General features: G+C 44.2%; 1 protein-coding gene across 3 annotated transcripts in view; it reads right to left on the bottom strand.

Annotated features, from left to right (window-relative positions):
* The window catches only part of unc5b (unc-5 netrin receptor B), a 250,740-nt gene that overhangs the window by 29,298 nt on the left and 206,309 nt on the right, over nt 1-15,133 (bottom strand). For all 3 annotated transcript variants that reach the window (XM_052041397.1, XM_052041398.1, XM_052041399.1), the window contains 2 exons: nt 13,395-13,589; nt 9,951-10,337 (listed from right to left, as the gene is read on the bottom strand). In XM_052041397.1, coding sequence (XP_051897357.1) covers nt 9,951-10,337; nt 13,395-13,589 — 582 coding nt within the window. The remainder of the gene's footprint in view (nt 1-9,950; nt 10,338-13,394; nt 13,590-15,133) is intronic.

Below are 15,133 nucleotides of genomic sequence, written 5' to 3'. Positions count from 1 at the left end.
GGGTTAGGGTAGAAATGGGTGGCTGGTAGTCAGCACAGACTTCGTGGGCCAAAGGCCTTGTCTCCATACTGTATCTCTCTATGACTCTAAACAAGTTCCACTTCAGGCTGACACACCAGTGCAGTACTGGGGAGATGCTGCACTGTCAGAGATGCTGTTGTTTAAGATGAGATGCTTAAAATGAGGTGGCTGGAAAGGAATACCTGGTACGGATCAGGGTTCTGGCCAACCCTCATTCCTCAACCAATGTCACTGTCCCTGTAACACTGGGAGCTCCCTGCACATAGATTTAGACTCTTATATTACAATAGTGGCCAAAGTGAGCATCTCACTGGCTGTAAAACGCTTCGAGATGCTCAGAAAGGCTTTACATAAATGTAAATTCCTTCTCAACGCTTCAAAATAAGCTGTAGGTACCCTTGTTGAGTGGATCTTTATCTGCCTGCGTCACTAGTGCAAAGAAGACGTTTGAGGTGCAGATGGAGCTCGAGATTTAAAGATTGAAAGAAAAAAAAGAAAAAAAAATCAGAGACAGCACGGTTATTTTTCATGGAATGGTGTGCAATATCCTAAAGGAATATTTGCATTTCTCAATGATATCCAGTGACAAGGAGGTCAAGTAAGACTTTGAGAACACTTACTGCTAATAAGTTCTAGTCACTCTCCGCAGTTTTATATGAATGTGCTTCAAACAGCTGAGGGCATTTATAATCTCTAGTAATCTTGACATTAAGGGATTGCTGGTGCCAAGAGTAATGAGGCCTGTTTGACAGTAAGACTGCAATGGAAAGCTGGTTTCCTGTTAATGTGGATGGCAGATGACATTTATCATAAATATAAATTTTGTAGGATTTTCTCCTCTGGGATTTTTTAAAATCCATTTTCAGTATATGTTAATTATACATCCCTTTCTTCTTAGGCAGTGCCTTGGGACTGAGGAAGACTTGCTTCCAGTCCGGTTAGGTGGGTTCTGAGGTGATGGATGAGACCAAATAGGGGACCTCAGATGAGGTGGGTGGGTAGTCCATGAGGTGCACCTCTTCTGCAGTTTACACACATCTTCTGTGCGCTTCTAGAGCACTGACGAGGCTATCAACACCATCCCAAATGCTCCTTCACTACTTTGTGAGTGATCATGGGCCAGGGAGTCTCACAAGGCAGTGGGAATATTGCATTTCTTCAAGGATTTGAGCACATCCTTGAATTTTTCCCTCTTTCCATGACTGAGCCTGGAATAAAGTGTCTGCTTCAGGAGTCTAGAGTTGGACAGGCAAACAACATGGTTTTCTCAAGAGTCAAGTGAATATAACTAAGGCCTCAATGCTGGGATGTTGACTTGGGAGAGGAAACTGACATCTGTCTTGCTTATCCTTCCAATGAATTCGGAGAACTTTGTGGAGACAGTGTTGGTGACATCCTTCCAATGCCTCGAGCTGCCTGCCGTAGGTAGTGCAGGTCTCAGAAATAGTTGGGAGGGCAGGGGTCACTGAAGCCCACTGGACCATAAGCTGTGTGCCAGGACTGATCTTCAAACACTCTTTTCCTCATTCGACCGAAAGCAGTGTGGGGGCAATGAAGACAGTGGGGAATTTCATCAGAGAGACGCAGCTAGAGTGAATAGGAAGGATATGTTTCCTTAAAAGAGAGGGAGCCCTGGATTTAAAGTCATAAGTAAGAGGATCAGAGAGGAGTTGAGGAGAAATTCTTCAGTCAGGAGGTGATGGGAATCTGGAAATATTTCCCTGAAATGTAGGGGAAGCTGACACCCTTGGTGCACTGAAGCAATATGTACATGGACACTTGGAAATGTGGACCCAAGAGATGAGAAGTGGGATTAGACGGAACCACTCATCTTCAGCAGAGATGAACAAAATGAGTTGAAATGCCTCTTTGATTTGCATATTAATGCAGGAGCAGCATGTATCATGCTCAGCACTGTAAACAGGAAATGACAATAAACTGGGAAAATGTAATGTGGAAGCCAAGAATTGACCTTGGACCTTAGCCAACTGGTTACTGTTACTTGTCCAACTGGAGACAGGGCAGCTTACAAAATGAATTCCTAGTTCTCTACAATAGAGAGACAAAAACAACCAGATAACTTGAAATTAGCATAACTTGAACAAGGTTGTCCCCACCATTCCCTGCACCATACTGTACAAGCAGATATCTAGGTGACTCTTGATCAGAGGCCAAGTGCTCTGAAGTGAAAGCATCATGTTACTATTGCTTTGGAAAATTTGTCACTGAGCTTTCAATCACATTTTAAAATCTAGCTCCGTTAGGTCAGAAGGAAGTCTTGCATTTTTATAGCACCCTTAACATCTCTTTCAGGATGTCTCAAGGTGTTTCACAAAGAAGTACTTCTGTAATGCAGTCATGGTAACAAAATAGGAAATGGGATAGCCACTTTGTGTGCGGTGTGCTCCCAAATAGTAACTTAATAATGACCTGAGAATATTTCTTTAGTAAAGTTGGTTGATGTATATCCACCAGTGCATCAAAGGCATCTCCCCTTCTCATCAACAAAATGATGTAAGAGCACAGACAGGGCCTGAAGTTAACATCTATGGAGCATCAGCGTCAAATTCCTTACTTATGTTCCTGGAGTAAGACTTGAACTGACTACCTCCTGAATCAGAGACAAGAGTGCTACCCATTGAGCCATGACAGACAGATGAACTGGGCTGGATTTGCACCTGCTAGGCATGACCTGTGGTTGAAAGGGATTCTCAAGGACAAGGCTGGTCAGCATTTACATAGTAAACCATTTCCCACATGCTTGCTAACAATAGCTTTATCATGGACCATAGAGGATGGAGCAGCAGGCTGGCTGACTGAGATGCATGCTTTCTGGCATCGCAGAGGCTAATGCTCAGATTATAGAATTATCATCCAGGCTCTGAATTGGTCTCAGTTTTAGGCCCGTTTAATTTCAGATGAGGGAGCGTGTCAGTGCGTCCCGGGGATATAAGAGATGGGGAGTAAGAATTTTAAAATATAACAAGGGGGAGAAAAGCCCTATTGTCACTTTGGCTTTGTGAGTACACCTCCCATTGTGAAGTCAAACAAACAGAAATTCATCCCTGTCTGGCAGCAACATACACACTGTATATTTGTCTGGGTGTTTTGTTCTCTGGAGTCAATGCAATGAAGGTTTCATGCACGTTGCACTGATGCTAATATAAAGTGTTCAGCACCACCAATGAACTCCTCGACAAGTGTGTGCACCACTCTAACTTCTCCCCCCCACCCCCCCCCCCACCGATGCCTCTGCTGTTGATTCATATAGACGGATATTAACAATTCCATATTTGGAAAAGTAGAGTTTTCACAGCGACTTACTGCCAACATTCACTCATTCATAAACAGATTAACAGCTTACACTCTCATTTCTCTAGCCTATTTTTCAACAGAACCACTCTATGGGAAAGCCTCCCATACAGTGGGAGCTGGAAAAGGCAGAACAATGACACAGGTTATTGTTGGGAACTATGGTGGATTCAGTTACAAACGAAATAATAGGACCAACTGTTCTTATCAGTGGCATTCATAAACACTGAGGGCTCTAAATTCATCTGGGTTTCAATGAAAATTGGGCTGGAGTTTGGCAGCACCCAGCGAGGTGGATTTATCTGTCGATATGCTTTGAGGAACATTTGTCTTTGCACGACATTTTCAAGACCAGATATTGGCCTACTTGCTTTAAGCACAGGAAGAAATTTACTGCAGCTACATGAAACAATTTCATGCCAATGCAGCGATAAGGAAAGATCAGGGAAAGAAATGTGCCCTAAGGGTGGTAGCACTTAACTTTAACCTTACTTGTTCCATTGAAGTTATGTTGGTGTGCACAACAAGAAGGACAGAATCATATAAACAGGCCATTTGGCCCAATCAATCCATGCCAGCATTTCTGCTATACTCGTGAGTCTTCCTTTCCTTCATTAGCTCCACTAAAGTGATCCTGTGCTTACACCTATGAATTTTACTGTTAAATAATTACCCTGGATAGATTCTCTGGCTGGTCCTGCTCTCTGAAGATGCCATTTCATTGAGTTATACAGCAGTGAAACAAGCGTCTTGGCCCACCGAGTCTGCACCGACCATCAAGAACCCATTTACACTAATCCTTCACTAACCGATTTTCTTCTTCACACATTCCCATTAACTCCCACCAGATTCTACCACTGACCTACACACTAGGGAGTGTACAGTGGCCAATTAACCTACCAACCTGCACGTCTTTGGGATGTGGGGGGGAAACCCACACAGTCACATAGAGAACGTGCAAACTCCACACAGACAGCAACAGAGGTCAGGATTGAACCCAAGTTGCTGGAGCTGTGAGGTAGCAGCTCTACTACCTGCACACTGTGTCACCCCTGTAATACCATTACACCTCAAAGCACTAGCTATGCCACCCACTTGTTTATAAAGTCCTACGAAGTACGCAGTAATGGTTCCAGTTTGTTTTAAATTCAGTTTATTGAATAATATGGAATTTAAAGAAAAATTTAAAGAAAAAACTAGCTTCAGTAACTAACTACAAAATCACCAGTTATAAAAAACCCACCCTCTTCATTAACACCCTTCAGGGATGGGAATCTGCCAATACCTACCTTGTATGGCTCTGGAAAACCAGACTCTAAAGTGGCTGATTTCAACTGTCATCTGAAATGGCCTGGGAAACTATAGATTGTTACCATAACCTCTTCATTACTACAGTGGTTCAAGAAGGCACTCAGTACCACCATAAGGGCTATTAGGAATGAGCACAAAATATTGGCCTTGCTGGTGCCTGCCTCCCAATAACTAAACAAAAAATAACATATGGGACTCATAAGAGTTAGAGAGAGATACAGCTCAGAAACAGGCCCTTTAGCCTCTGGAGTCCATGGCAACCATCGAGCACCCATTTTTACACTAATCCTAGTCTAACCCGTTTTATTCTCCCTGCATTCCCATCAATTCCACCCCAGATTCTACCACTTACCTGCACACGAGGGGCAATTTACAGTGGCGAATTAACCTACCAACTCGCACATCTATGGGATGTTGGAGGACACTGGAGATCCCCCAGAGGAAACCCACGCAGTCACAGGGGGAATGTACAAACTGCACACAGAGAGCACCTGGTCAGGATTGAACCCGGGTCACTGGAACTCCGGGGCAGCAGCTCCACTAGCTATGCCGCTATGTCACCCATATTCTACAGCTGAACATGCCATTCTATACCACTGATCATCACACGTTAAGAATAATCCAGTCTGATACACTTCAGTTCCATTTGCCCTTTCCTTATATCCCTGCAAATTTTCTCTTTCAAGTATTGATCAAATTCCCTTTTGAAAGTTGCTCTTAAACATGTATCCACCACCCTACCAGATGGCATGTTCCAAATCTGAGCCACTTGTGTTAATACAATTTTCCTCATTTTGATTCTTTTTTTTGTCAATCACCTTTAATTTATTGACTATTCAATATAGAGACTATTGAACGGTTCCCTAGTATGATAATATGTACTATTGACCTCACAATCTACCTTGTTATGACCTTGCACCTTATTGTCTGCCTGAACTGCAATTTCTCTGTAACTGTAACACTCTGTTCTGCATTCTGTTATTGTTTTACCTCGTACTACTTCGATGCACCGTGTAATGAATTGATCTGTACAAACGGTATGGAAGACAAGTTTTTCACTGTACCTTGGTACATGTGACAATAATAAACCAATTCCAATTCCTAGTCTATGCTCTGTTTTTGCCCTCCCAGTCAATGGAAATAGTTTGCCTGTACTTACTTTACCCAAACCTTTCACAATTTTAAACAGTAATTCTGAGTCTTCACTGCTCCATAGAGAATGCCCATCTTCTCAAATCATTTATCTCATGTAGCTAGAAGCAACCTCTCTTGGCCCCTTGCAAAGTTTGTTGCCTACCTGCTAAGTTGTATTAGCCAAAACTGGACATGATACCCCACTGGGGCCAATGTGTTGTGCTATACAGGTTTAACGTAACTTCCAGAAGCACATACTAGCTGGTTAATTGGTCACTGTAAATTGCCCCTGGTGTGTGAGTCGTAGAATCTGTGGGGAGTTGATGGGGATGTGGAAGAATAAAAATAGGATTAATGTGAATGGATGTCTGATGGTTGGAAAGGAGTGAAGGGCCTGTTTTGGTGCTTTATGATTCTCTGGTGTTTATAAAGCCCAGGGTTCCAAGTGGTCTTTGAAGTGATTTGTTAACCTATCCTTTCAGCCTCAAAGATTTGAGCAACAATACATTCAGCTCCCTCTGTTCTTGCACCATTGTTAAAATGGATTTTAATACTGTTCAATACAACTTGTATTGTCTCCCCTTATTCTTCCCCTGCCACGTGTCTGTCCAATCCATCAGCCTGCCCCTGTGAGGTGTATTACCATCTTCCTCACTGTTCACTGCATTCCCAAATCCAGCATTGTCTGCAAGCTGCAATATCACCCGTAACTTCATCCAAGACAATACTGTACATCAACGTTAGGAGAAGTCCTTGTACTGAACCCTGGGAGCATTAAGAGATGGCTCTCTCTAGCCTAGAAACAATTATTCACCACAACTCTGAACCTTGGCCAGTCCTGCACCTGTGTTCCTACAGCTTTTTTTTAAGTCCATGCTCCAATTATAATTCTACAGCTACTCACACCATCTCATTCACCTTAGGTTTGAGGTGAGAGGGGAAAGATTTAACAGGAACTTGAGAGGCAACTTTTTATGCAGAGGGTGGTCCATATGTGGAATGAGCTGCCAGAGGAAGTGGTTGAGGCAGGTACAATAACAGCTTTAAAAAGACAGTTGGACAGGTACATGGATAGGAAAGGTTTAGAAGATTAAGGACCAAATGCGGTCAAATGGGACTAGCTTGGATGGGCACCTTGGTTGGCATGGATCAGTTGGGCCGAAGGGCCTGTTTCCATGCTGTTTGACTCTGTCTTCCTCGTGGATTCTCAGAGGGAACTGCAACCTCCCTCAGTTTTCACCCAGCGCTCTGGATCCCTCGAAGTAAATTTCCTTTATCTTGAGTTGTTTTCTCCACTCGCTCAAACACCCGCTGTCATTCATTAACTCTCTCAATCACCCACTCTGACTTTCCCTTTCACTAACTCACTCTGAATCTCCACTCACTCTTTCTCCCATTCACTTTCTCTTGCTTGCTCTCTCCATTGCTCACTCTCACGCCCACTCTCAATTAGGCACATTCTTTCACTCGTGATCTTTTTCATTCATTCACTTACTCCGATGCTCACTTACTCATACACTTCCATGATTACTTTTCCATGCATTTAGTCATAGAGTTGTTCAGCATAGAAACAAGCCATTTGGCCCATTGCATCTATGCTGACCATCATGCCGATCTATGCCAATCTCACTTGCCCACATTAATTCCATATCCCTCCATGCCTCACTCATTCAAGTACCTGTCCAGATGTTTCTTAAATGTTCTTACTGCCTCCTCAGACAGCTCATTCCAGCTACCCACTACTTTGTGGTAAAAAACTTACCCCCCAGATCCCATTTGAACCTCATCCCTCTCACCTTAATCCACTGCCCTCAAGTTTTTGACACCCCTACCAGGGGTAACAGATTCTGGCTATATACCCTATCTATGCCTCTCATAATCTTATATCGTATTATGTAACCTCTCAGCCTCCTTTGCTCCAGAAAACAGACCCAGCCTATCCAATCTCTCCTTATAACTCAAATGTTCTAATCCAGGTAACATCCCTGTGAATCTTTCCTGCACTCTCTCTAGTTTAGCGACATCTTTCCTGTGATGTGGCAATCAGAACTGCACAAGACAGTCCAAGTGCGACCCGACCAACGTTTTGTTTAACTGTAACATGATGACCCAATTCTTGTGCTCAATGCCTCAGCCGATGAAGGCAAACATGCCATATACCTCCTTCACCAACCTGTCTACCTGTGTCACCACTTTCATGAAACTACGTACTTGTATCCCAAGGTCTCTCTGTTCAACAACACTTCTCGGGGCCCTGTCATTCATTGTGTTTGTCCTCTCCTGGTTTTACTCACTCACTCTCACATTCATTCCCCCTCACTTGTTCACCCACTTTCGGATATCCATTATTCTCAAAAATCTTGAACTTACTCTTGATATTAGTGGAGGAAACAGATAAATAATTATGTGACTTTTGAAGGCAGGGTTGGACAAATTGACGTCTCCACCCAAGCAGTGTTGAAAAGATACACCAACATTTTAAAAGGTAAATACTTAGGTAACGTTATAGGTAATTCATCTTCTTATGAAAACCATTTGGAAAAATAGGAATAGGTGGATTGGAAAGGAACATCTAGTTCACCTTCTACCAGGCCCTGCATTGCACAATATGATAATGGAGCTGTTGACTAATCCTAGCATTTGCACTTTATTGAGTGTGTAGAGCAAACCAGACCAAAGATAATGAAATCCCAATGGTGCAAAGTTTGGGGAAATGAGTTCCTCCCAAATGCACTTCACAAATAACTCTGCTTAACTCAAATTAATCTGATATTGTATCCCAAAATGCTATTTGCCTAAAACAATCTCTCTAATTTCCTTTGAATGGATCAATACCAACTGCTTCCACTGTCTTCCCGCAGAATCTAATCCATAGTTTTCCCACTCATTCATTGAATTATTTTCCTGCCAATCAATATCGAAGTTCCTTCTCTCCTTCACTTGAACCACTGGTCCTGGTCCAAGTGCAGGCAGTGTGTTCTGCCTCCTCTGTCCTGGACAAGGTGAGACAGCATGCCATACTGGATTTCACCCAGTTCCCTTAGAATCCGATAAAACTGCATTAACACCACCTCTTAACCTTCTCCTGACAATGGGATTTCAGTTAACATAACTGCTTCCCATAATCCAGTCCCTTCATTTCCTCAGTCATTCTGGCTAACTTGATTCAGTGCCCTGCACTGATAGGTATCCATTATGGTGGTTGACATTTCCCACAGTGCTATAGCTGACATCTGATGGAGAGTAGGGAGTGACTGAAGGATGCAATGTTGCACACACTTGGATCTATTAACAGCTGGTAACTATGGTTGACCCATTTCAGGTCCCTGTTAGGCAACCTCTTGAAAGTAAAGTTCTCACCCCTGTTTTCAAATCCCTCCATGGCCTTATCTATCTCCTTAGTAACCCCGTGTCATGAGCTTCCTCCTTTAAGGCACCCCTTGAAACTCATCTCCTTGACCAGAACTACTGCTCATCTGTTCTCATGTCGCACTGAACTACACTTGTAGTGACCCATGGTATCTCATCAACTCCTCCCCGACTCTCTGACCACCTACCTGCTGTAGGGACAATTACAATGACCAATTAACCTACTGGGTCAATTTTAGGCTGTGGCAGGAAACTGGAACACTCAGAGGAAAGCTGGACAATCACAGGGTGGATGTGCAAACTCTCTGGCAGCAGCACCCAAGGTCTCCTGGAGCTGTGTGGTAGCAGCACTACCTGCTGCACCACTGGGCAATCCTTATTAGACTCCGTGCTGTGTTTCATCTAATTGCATTGCTGCAAAGGTCTTCGGACATTTCAGCTTGCCACAGTGTTGGTTAACTTATTGGATTAGCAGCCTAGAGACACAAGGTCAAATCCTACCATGGAAAATGAATTTAAATTCATGTAATTAAATCTAGAAGTTTAAAAAAATCCATAATGCTGACAATGATGCTATCAAATTGTCATAACATCCATCTGATTCACTAATGTCCCTTTAAGAAATTGGCCATACTAAGCCACTATGATTTACATGTGACTCCAAGTGCAGAGAGATGCGGTTAGCTCTTAAGTGAACAGGCTTTGCAAGGTACTAAGTTCAAGTGGCAATCAGTGGTGAACAGTAAATGCTGGTTTTACATGTAATGTCCAAATCCCCTGAATGCAATGAATGATTCACAAACCTGAATTGGGTACTGTTAGTCGTCCTCCCAAACAGCCAAAGGTCCCACTGGCACTGTACCCTGGATCCCTGGGCAAGGTGCCCAAGTGCTGTGAGCTGAGCGCCTTGTTCCTCATGTTCATGACGACATTGTTGTCTCTGCTGTTGCCCCCCGGGTAAGTCCCCGGCGCTCCAGTCCCCGATGAGTCCACTCCGCCCACCAGCATGGAGGCGGCCATGGAGGAATTGTACACCTTGATCTTCAGGCTGGGCAAGGCGTCCAAGAGTGGGGAGTTGGTCATCGGTATCTTGTCAGCTGTGTCCTGCAGAGTGTACATCGGCCCTCGGTACGAGCCGGCATTAGCCGTCAGGTCTGGCTGGATCGATGAGCTCAGCAGCTGAGAGTTGTCTGGAACAGGAGAGAAACATAAATGTGATGAGATTCCCAAGGACCTGCAGAGATTTCAGCAGAGAATCTGGCCATTCGGCCCATGAATCCATACTTCTCCCACTCTAATCCATCTCATCCTACAGGGACATCTCGTGTTTATCCCGCTTCTCCTTGGTCACAAATTCTCTCTCCTCACCATTCCCTGGATAAAGACGTTTCTCCTGAATTCCCAACCTGATTCAATAGTTTGCTACCCTTCTCTTGCCAATTCCGCCTTTTGGACCAAATCTAACCCAAGTGGGATTAAAAAAAAGAATGATGTGAGGTGGCAAAAAGAGTAGCAAAGAACATTCAGGGAGCTTGACACCATCCAGGACAAAGGAGACCACTTGATTGGCACCTCATCAACCACCCTAAATATTCATTCCATCCACCACAGTGGCTGCTGTGTGTACAGCCCACAAAATGTGCTGCAGTTACTCGCCCAGGCTACTCTGACAGCACCTCCCATACCCATGAATGCCAGAGAATGACAGGTACATGGGAAAATCACCGCTTGCAGGTTCCTCTCCAAGTTCCACACTATTGTGATTTGGAAACCTTATCTCCAAGTCCTTCATCATATCTGGGTCTAAATCTGGAAATTCCTCCCCAACGACTCTGTGGGAGTACCTTCACCAGAAGCACGGCTGCAGTTTTAGAAAGCGGCTCACCCCCACCAAAGGCAATTAGGGATAGGCAGTAAACGCTGACCTTGCCAGGAATACTCAGATCCAAGAAAATGAATAAATTAATATAGGGTCGTGAAATTAAGTAACTGCAGATGCTGGATGTCTGAAATAAAAACAGAAAATGCTGGAAACACTCAACGGATCAGGTAGCATCTGTGGAATGAGAAACACAGTTAACATTTTAGGTTGAAGACCCTTCGTCAGAACTGGGAAATAGTGGGAAAATAAGCTGGTTTCAAACTGAAGAGGGATGGGGAAGGGATGAATAGGACAAAGGGAATATCTCTCAAGGTCAGAGTTAATTTGCAAGGAGTTCATTATCTGATCATTATCACGTCGTGGGAGATTTACTGTGTGCAAATTCGCTGTCATTAACAGTGATTACTCCTTGAAAGTTTTCATAGCACATCTTTGGGATGTGGGAGGAAACTGGGGCACCTGAGGGAAACCCACATGGTCACAGGAAGAACTTGCAAACTCCACACAGACAGCACTGTAAGTCAGCATTGAACCTGAATCACCAGAGCTGAGTCACCCCACTGAGCCGCTGCGTCTGACCTCTGGAGCATCACATCTCTCCCTTATGAGCATATAAGATGTAGTGGTGGCTAGCTGACTCAAGTTTCCTGACAGCAAGAGGCAAACAGCTTCAAATAAACGGACAACAGCCAAGGATACAGCAGCTATTTCCATGGGATAGGAACAGCAATCAGACCCCTTCTCCCTCCCCTTCCTCGGTCACCCACCCCATGTCCACAACCTTTCTTTTGGTGGGGGGGTTCCTGAGTAAGCTGGCCAGTGTTTGAAGTGGGTTGGTACAGGGGAACCTAGTTGAACTGCCAACACAGGCAACCCAAATCCAGAGAGGCAGGGGCTAATTCCCCTGGGTCCTGCTTGACATCCCCAGATCAAGGAAACTACAGATTCAATCATCATATTTTACATGGAATGCACTGCATTGATAAGGTGCAGGAAGATGGACTAATAGGAACCTCGAAGGCGAAATGTTTCCAGTGCTTTGTGTAAAGAAGAACAGGATTCAAAGCTTTTGATGGGCCAAATAGCCTTCTTTCTGCTGTACAATTCCCTGCTTCTGGGAATATTGGGCGAAGACCCACCTGAGGTATTGCTAACAAACCTTTGCCCTAACCGAAGTCTTACAGTCAACAGAACCACCATGGCAAATATCAAACTATTTTCATTTCCTGCTTCTGCATGACGAAACTGAAAATCAATCCATTTAATGAACAGTTGTGGCTCCATTGTTAGGCATTGCACTTCTATTGGCACCTAATCAAAACAGCTGAATAGACCTGTCACACAGTCAATGTAGCCTGTGCTGTGACACAGATAAGGCTTTGCAATGACTGTCATTTTCATTAAACAGGGTGAAAGCAAAGACGAGGCTTTAGTTTGCGTCTCTTGCTTTAGAAGAGTAAAGGTCTGTGTCAGCAGTGACTCAGTGTGCTTACTTCTGAGTACAAGAGTTCTGGGTTCTACTGCTAATCCAGAGACTGGAGCACAAAATGTCTGCTGGCACACTCAGTGCAGGACCGGAGAAGGTACTGAGCTTAAGGTCTTAATGGACATGGAAGATCTAAAGAGAACAGAGAAGGTTTTTACCCCTAACTAAATGCCAACCAGCTTCACTCAGAACATGAAATGAAAATCAAAAAAACCTGCAGATGCAGGAACTCTTAAACAAAAACAGAAAATACTGGATCTGTGGAAAGAGAAACAGTCATTTCTGGTCTGGGACCCTCTGCCAGAACTGGGAAAGAGAGAGTTGCAAGTTAGATTTCAGTAGGAGAGGAGGCAGGGGACTGGGTATAGAACATGGGGAATGTCTGTGATAGGATGAGTCAAGATGGCTTAATGGGGGCAGTTACCAGCATATTGAGCTTCTTGGGCTGAGTAATGTGTTGTTAAAGGTAAGATGGTGGGACCTGGCTGGGAGGCTAGACTCAGGTGAGTCGGATAGAACACAGAACATAGAACAGTACAGCACAGGAACAGGCCCTTTGGCCCATAATATCTGCACCGAACACGATGCCGAATTAAAACTGAGACAAAAGTAGAAAATGCTGGAAAAACTAAGCAACAGACCACCTGACCATTATCATGTTGCTATCTGTGGGAGCTTGCTGTGCACAAATTGCCTGACGCACATCCTGAATTGTAACAGTGACTGCCGGGTGTAAGATGCCGCAGGACATCCTGAGGTTGTGAAAGGAGCTTTAGAGATGCAAGTCTTCCTCCCAGCCGTGAAACACCTCAGGTACATCTGGCGGTTATAAAAGCAGCAGGAGGACAAACCATTGGCGAGGCGGCCCCGATCACTTACCCTGCCTGGCCGTCTTGAAGTTGACAGGCTGGAAGCCTCCGGTCAGAGCAGCTGAGGAGTCGGTGATGTCGGTGTCGAAGTCACGGCAGCTCCTCTTGTACACAATGATGCCGAGTACCAGCATTATAACCACGAAGATAAACACAGCGACAATCAGCCCCGCGTACAAGGCCACATCACTGGCGGAATCTGCGGCTATCGAGATGAAAGGAAGGTCAAGAAGTGAAGGGGGTTTATTAGTCGTTGGGCGAGGTAGGTTGTTCTGCTCCATGAGCAATTCGAGGAGACCGGGGCTGATCTTTAATTTAGTACCCTTCACAAAATGTACTTTGCAGGACTTCTTCAGCACAACCTCCCAAATGCATGACCTCCACCAGATATAAGAATGAGAACAGCTAGTGTATCTTTATCACACACCTTCCTGACAGGGAAGTACATCTCCATTGTTGCTTGGTCTAACTCATAAGGAACTGGAGCAGGAGTAGGGTCATGTGATCTCTTACCTCTGCTCCACCATTCAGTAAGATCAAAGCTGATTTGATCTTGGCCTCAGCCCCACTTCCCCGCCTGTTCCCCACAACCCTCAACTAATCATTTTAAATCTAAGATCGATCTTTTCTTGGTGTGGGGTTTCAGAGAATGAAGAACCAATCTTTTTGTTACCCATTCCCTCAGCGTGGGCATCCATCCTTATTGCCATCCCTAAATGTCCCTGAACAAGTGTTGAGCCATCTTCTTAGCCTACCTACTGAAGTTACTCCCACGGTGCTGTTGGATAGCTGATTCCAGGGTTTCGGTGTAAGGGGCCACAGATCCTTGCCGAGATACACAGACCAAACGTCTGTGTATCTTGGCACCAAATATATTCAAAGATCCCGCCTCCACAGCTCTCTATGGTAGAGAATCCCAAGGATCCATGACCGTCTCTGGGAGAAGAAATTCCTCTTCGTTTCCATCAAATGGGTGGCCCCTTGTACAGAAACCCTGGAATCTGCTATCCAACAGCACCGTGGGAGTAACTTCAGTACGTAGACTGAGAAGATGGCTCAACACTTGTTCAAGGGCATTTAGGGATGGCAATAAAGATGGATGCCCACACTGAGTGAATAAGTAACAAAAAGCTTCTCTGCATTCTCTGAAACCCCACACCAAGAAAAAAATTAATCGATCTTAGATTTAAAATGATCAGTTGAGTTGGTATCTACTGCTTTTTGTGCAAGAATGCCCTACATTTTCATCATCCTGAGCAGAAAACTTTTTCAAAACTTTATCCAAAAATGGCCTGGTTCTGATTTCAAGGTTAGCTTCGCTGGTACTAGATGCACCAACAGCTGGAAAACTTCCTCTCCATCTAGCCTCAATTCCTTTCAAAGTCATAAAAACTTCAACTACACTGCCCCTTAACCATTTGCATTCCAGAGATCAGAAACTGAGTCTCTGCAATTGCTCCTTATAATCTGATAGTTGCTACATTCCTCACAGCACTCCGTCCAAGGACAGTGTATTTTCTCGGGCACCCATATCTGTACATGGTTAAACACAACAATCGCATATGCACTGTAAAGCCAAAGCAAATTTGGAATTTAATCAATTCCAGTGATTCCTTCCATGAAACATTATTTATTTCAATGCTTGTACAGTAAACATGAAATCCAGAGAGGCACTGCAGTAAAATGTCACAATGGGATCTTCAAACTCAAGGACACGCAGTAAACTGGGAGTCTAAAAATGATTGCAAC

Source organism: Pristis pectinata, chromosome 30, assembly GCF_009764475.1.
Source record: "Pristis pectinata isolate sPriPec2 chromosome 30, sPriPec2.1.pri, whole genome shotgun sequence".
Classification (NCBI taxonomy): Eukaryota; Metazoa; Chordata; class Chondrichthyes; order Rhinopristiformes; family Pristidae; genus Pristis; species Pristis pectinata.
The sequence above is the reverse complement of the archived record's forward strand: the minus strand, read 5'-3'. Positions and strand labels throughout refer to the sequence as shown.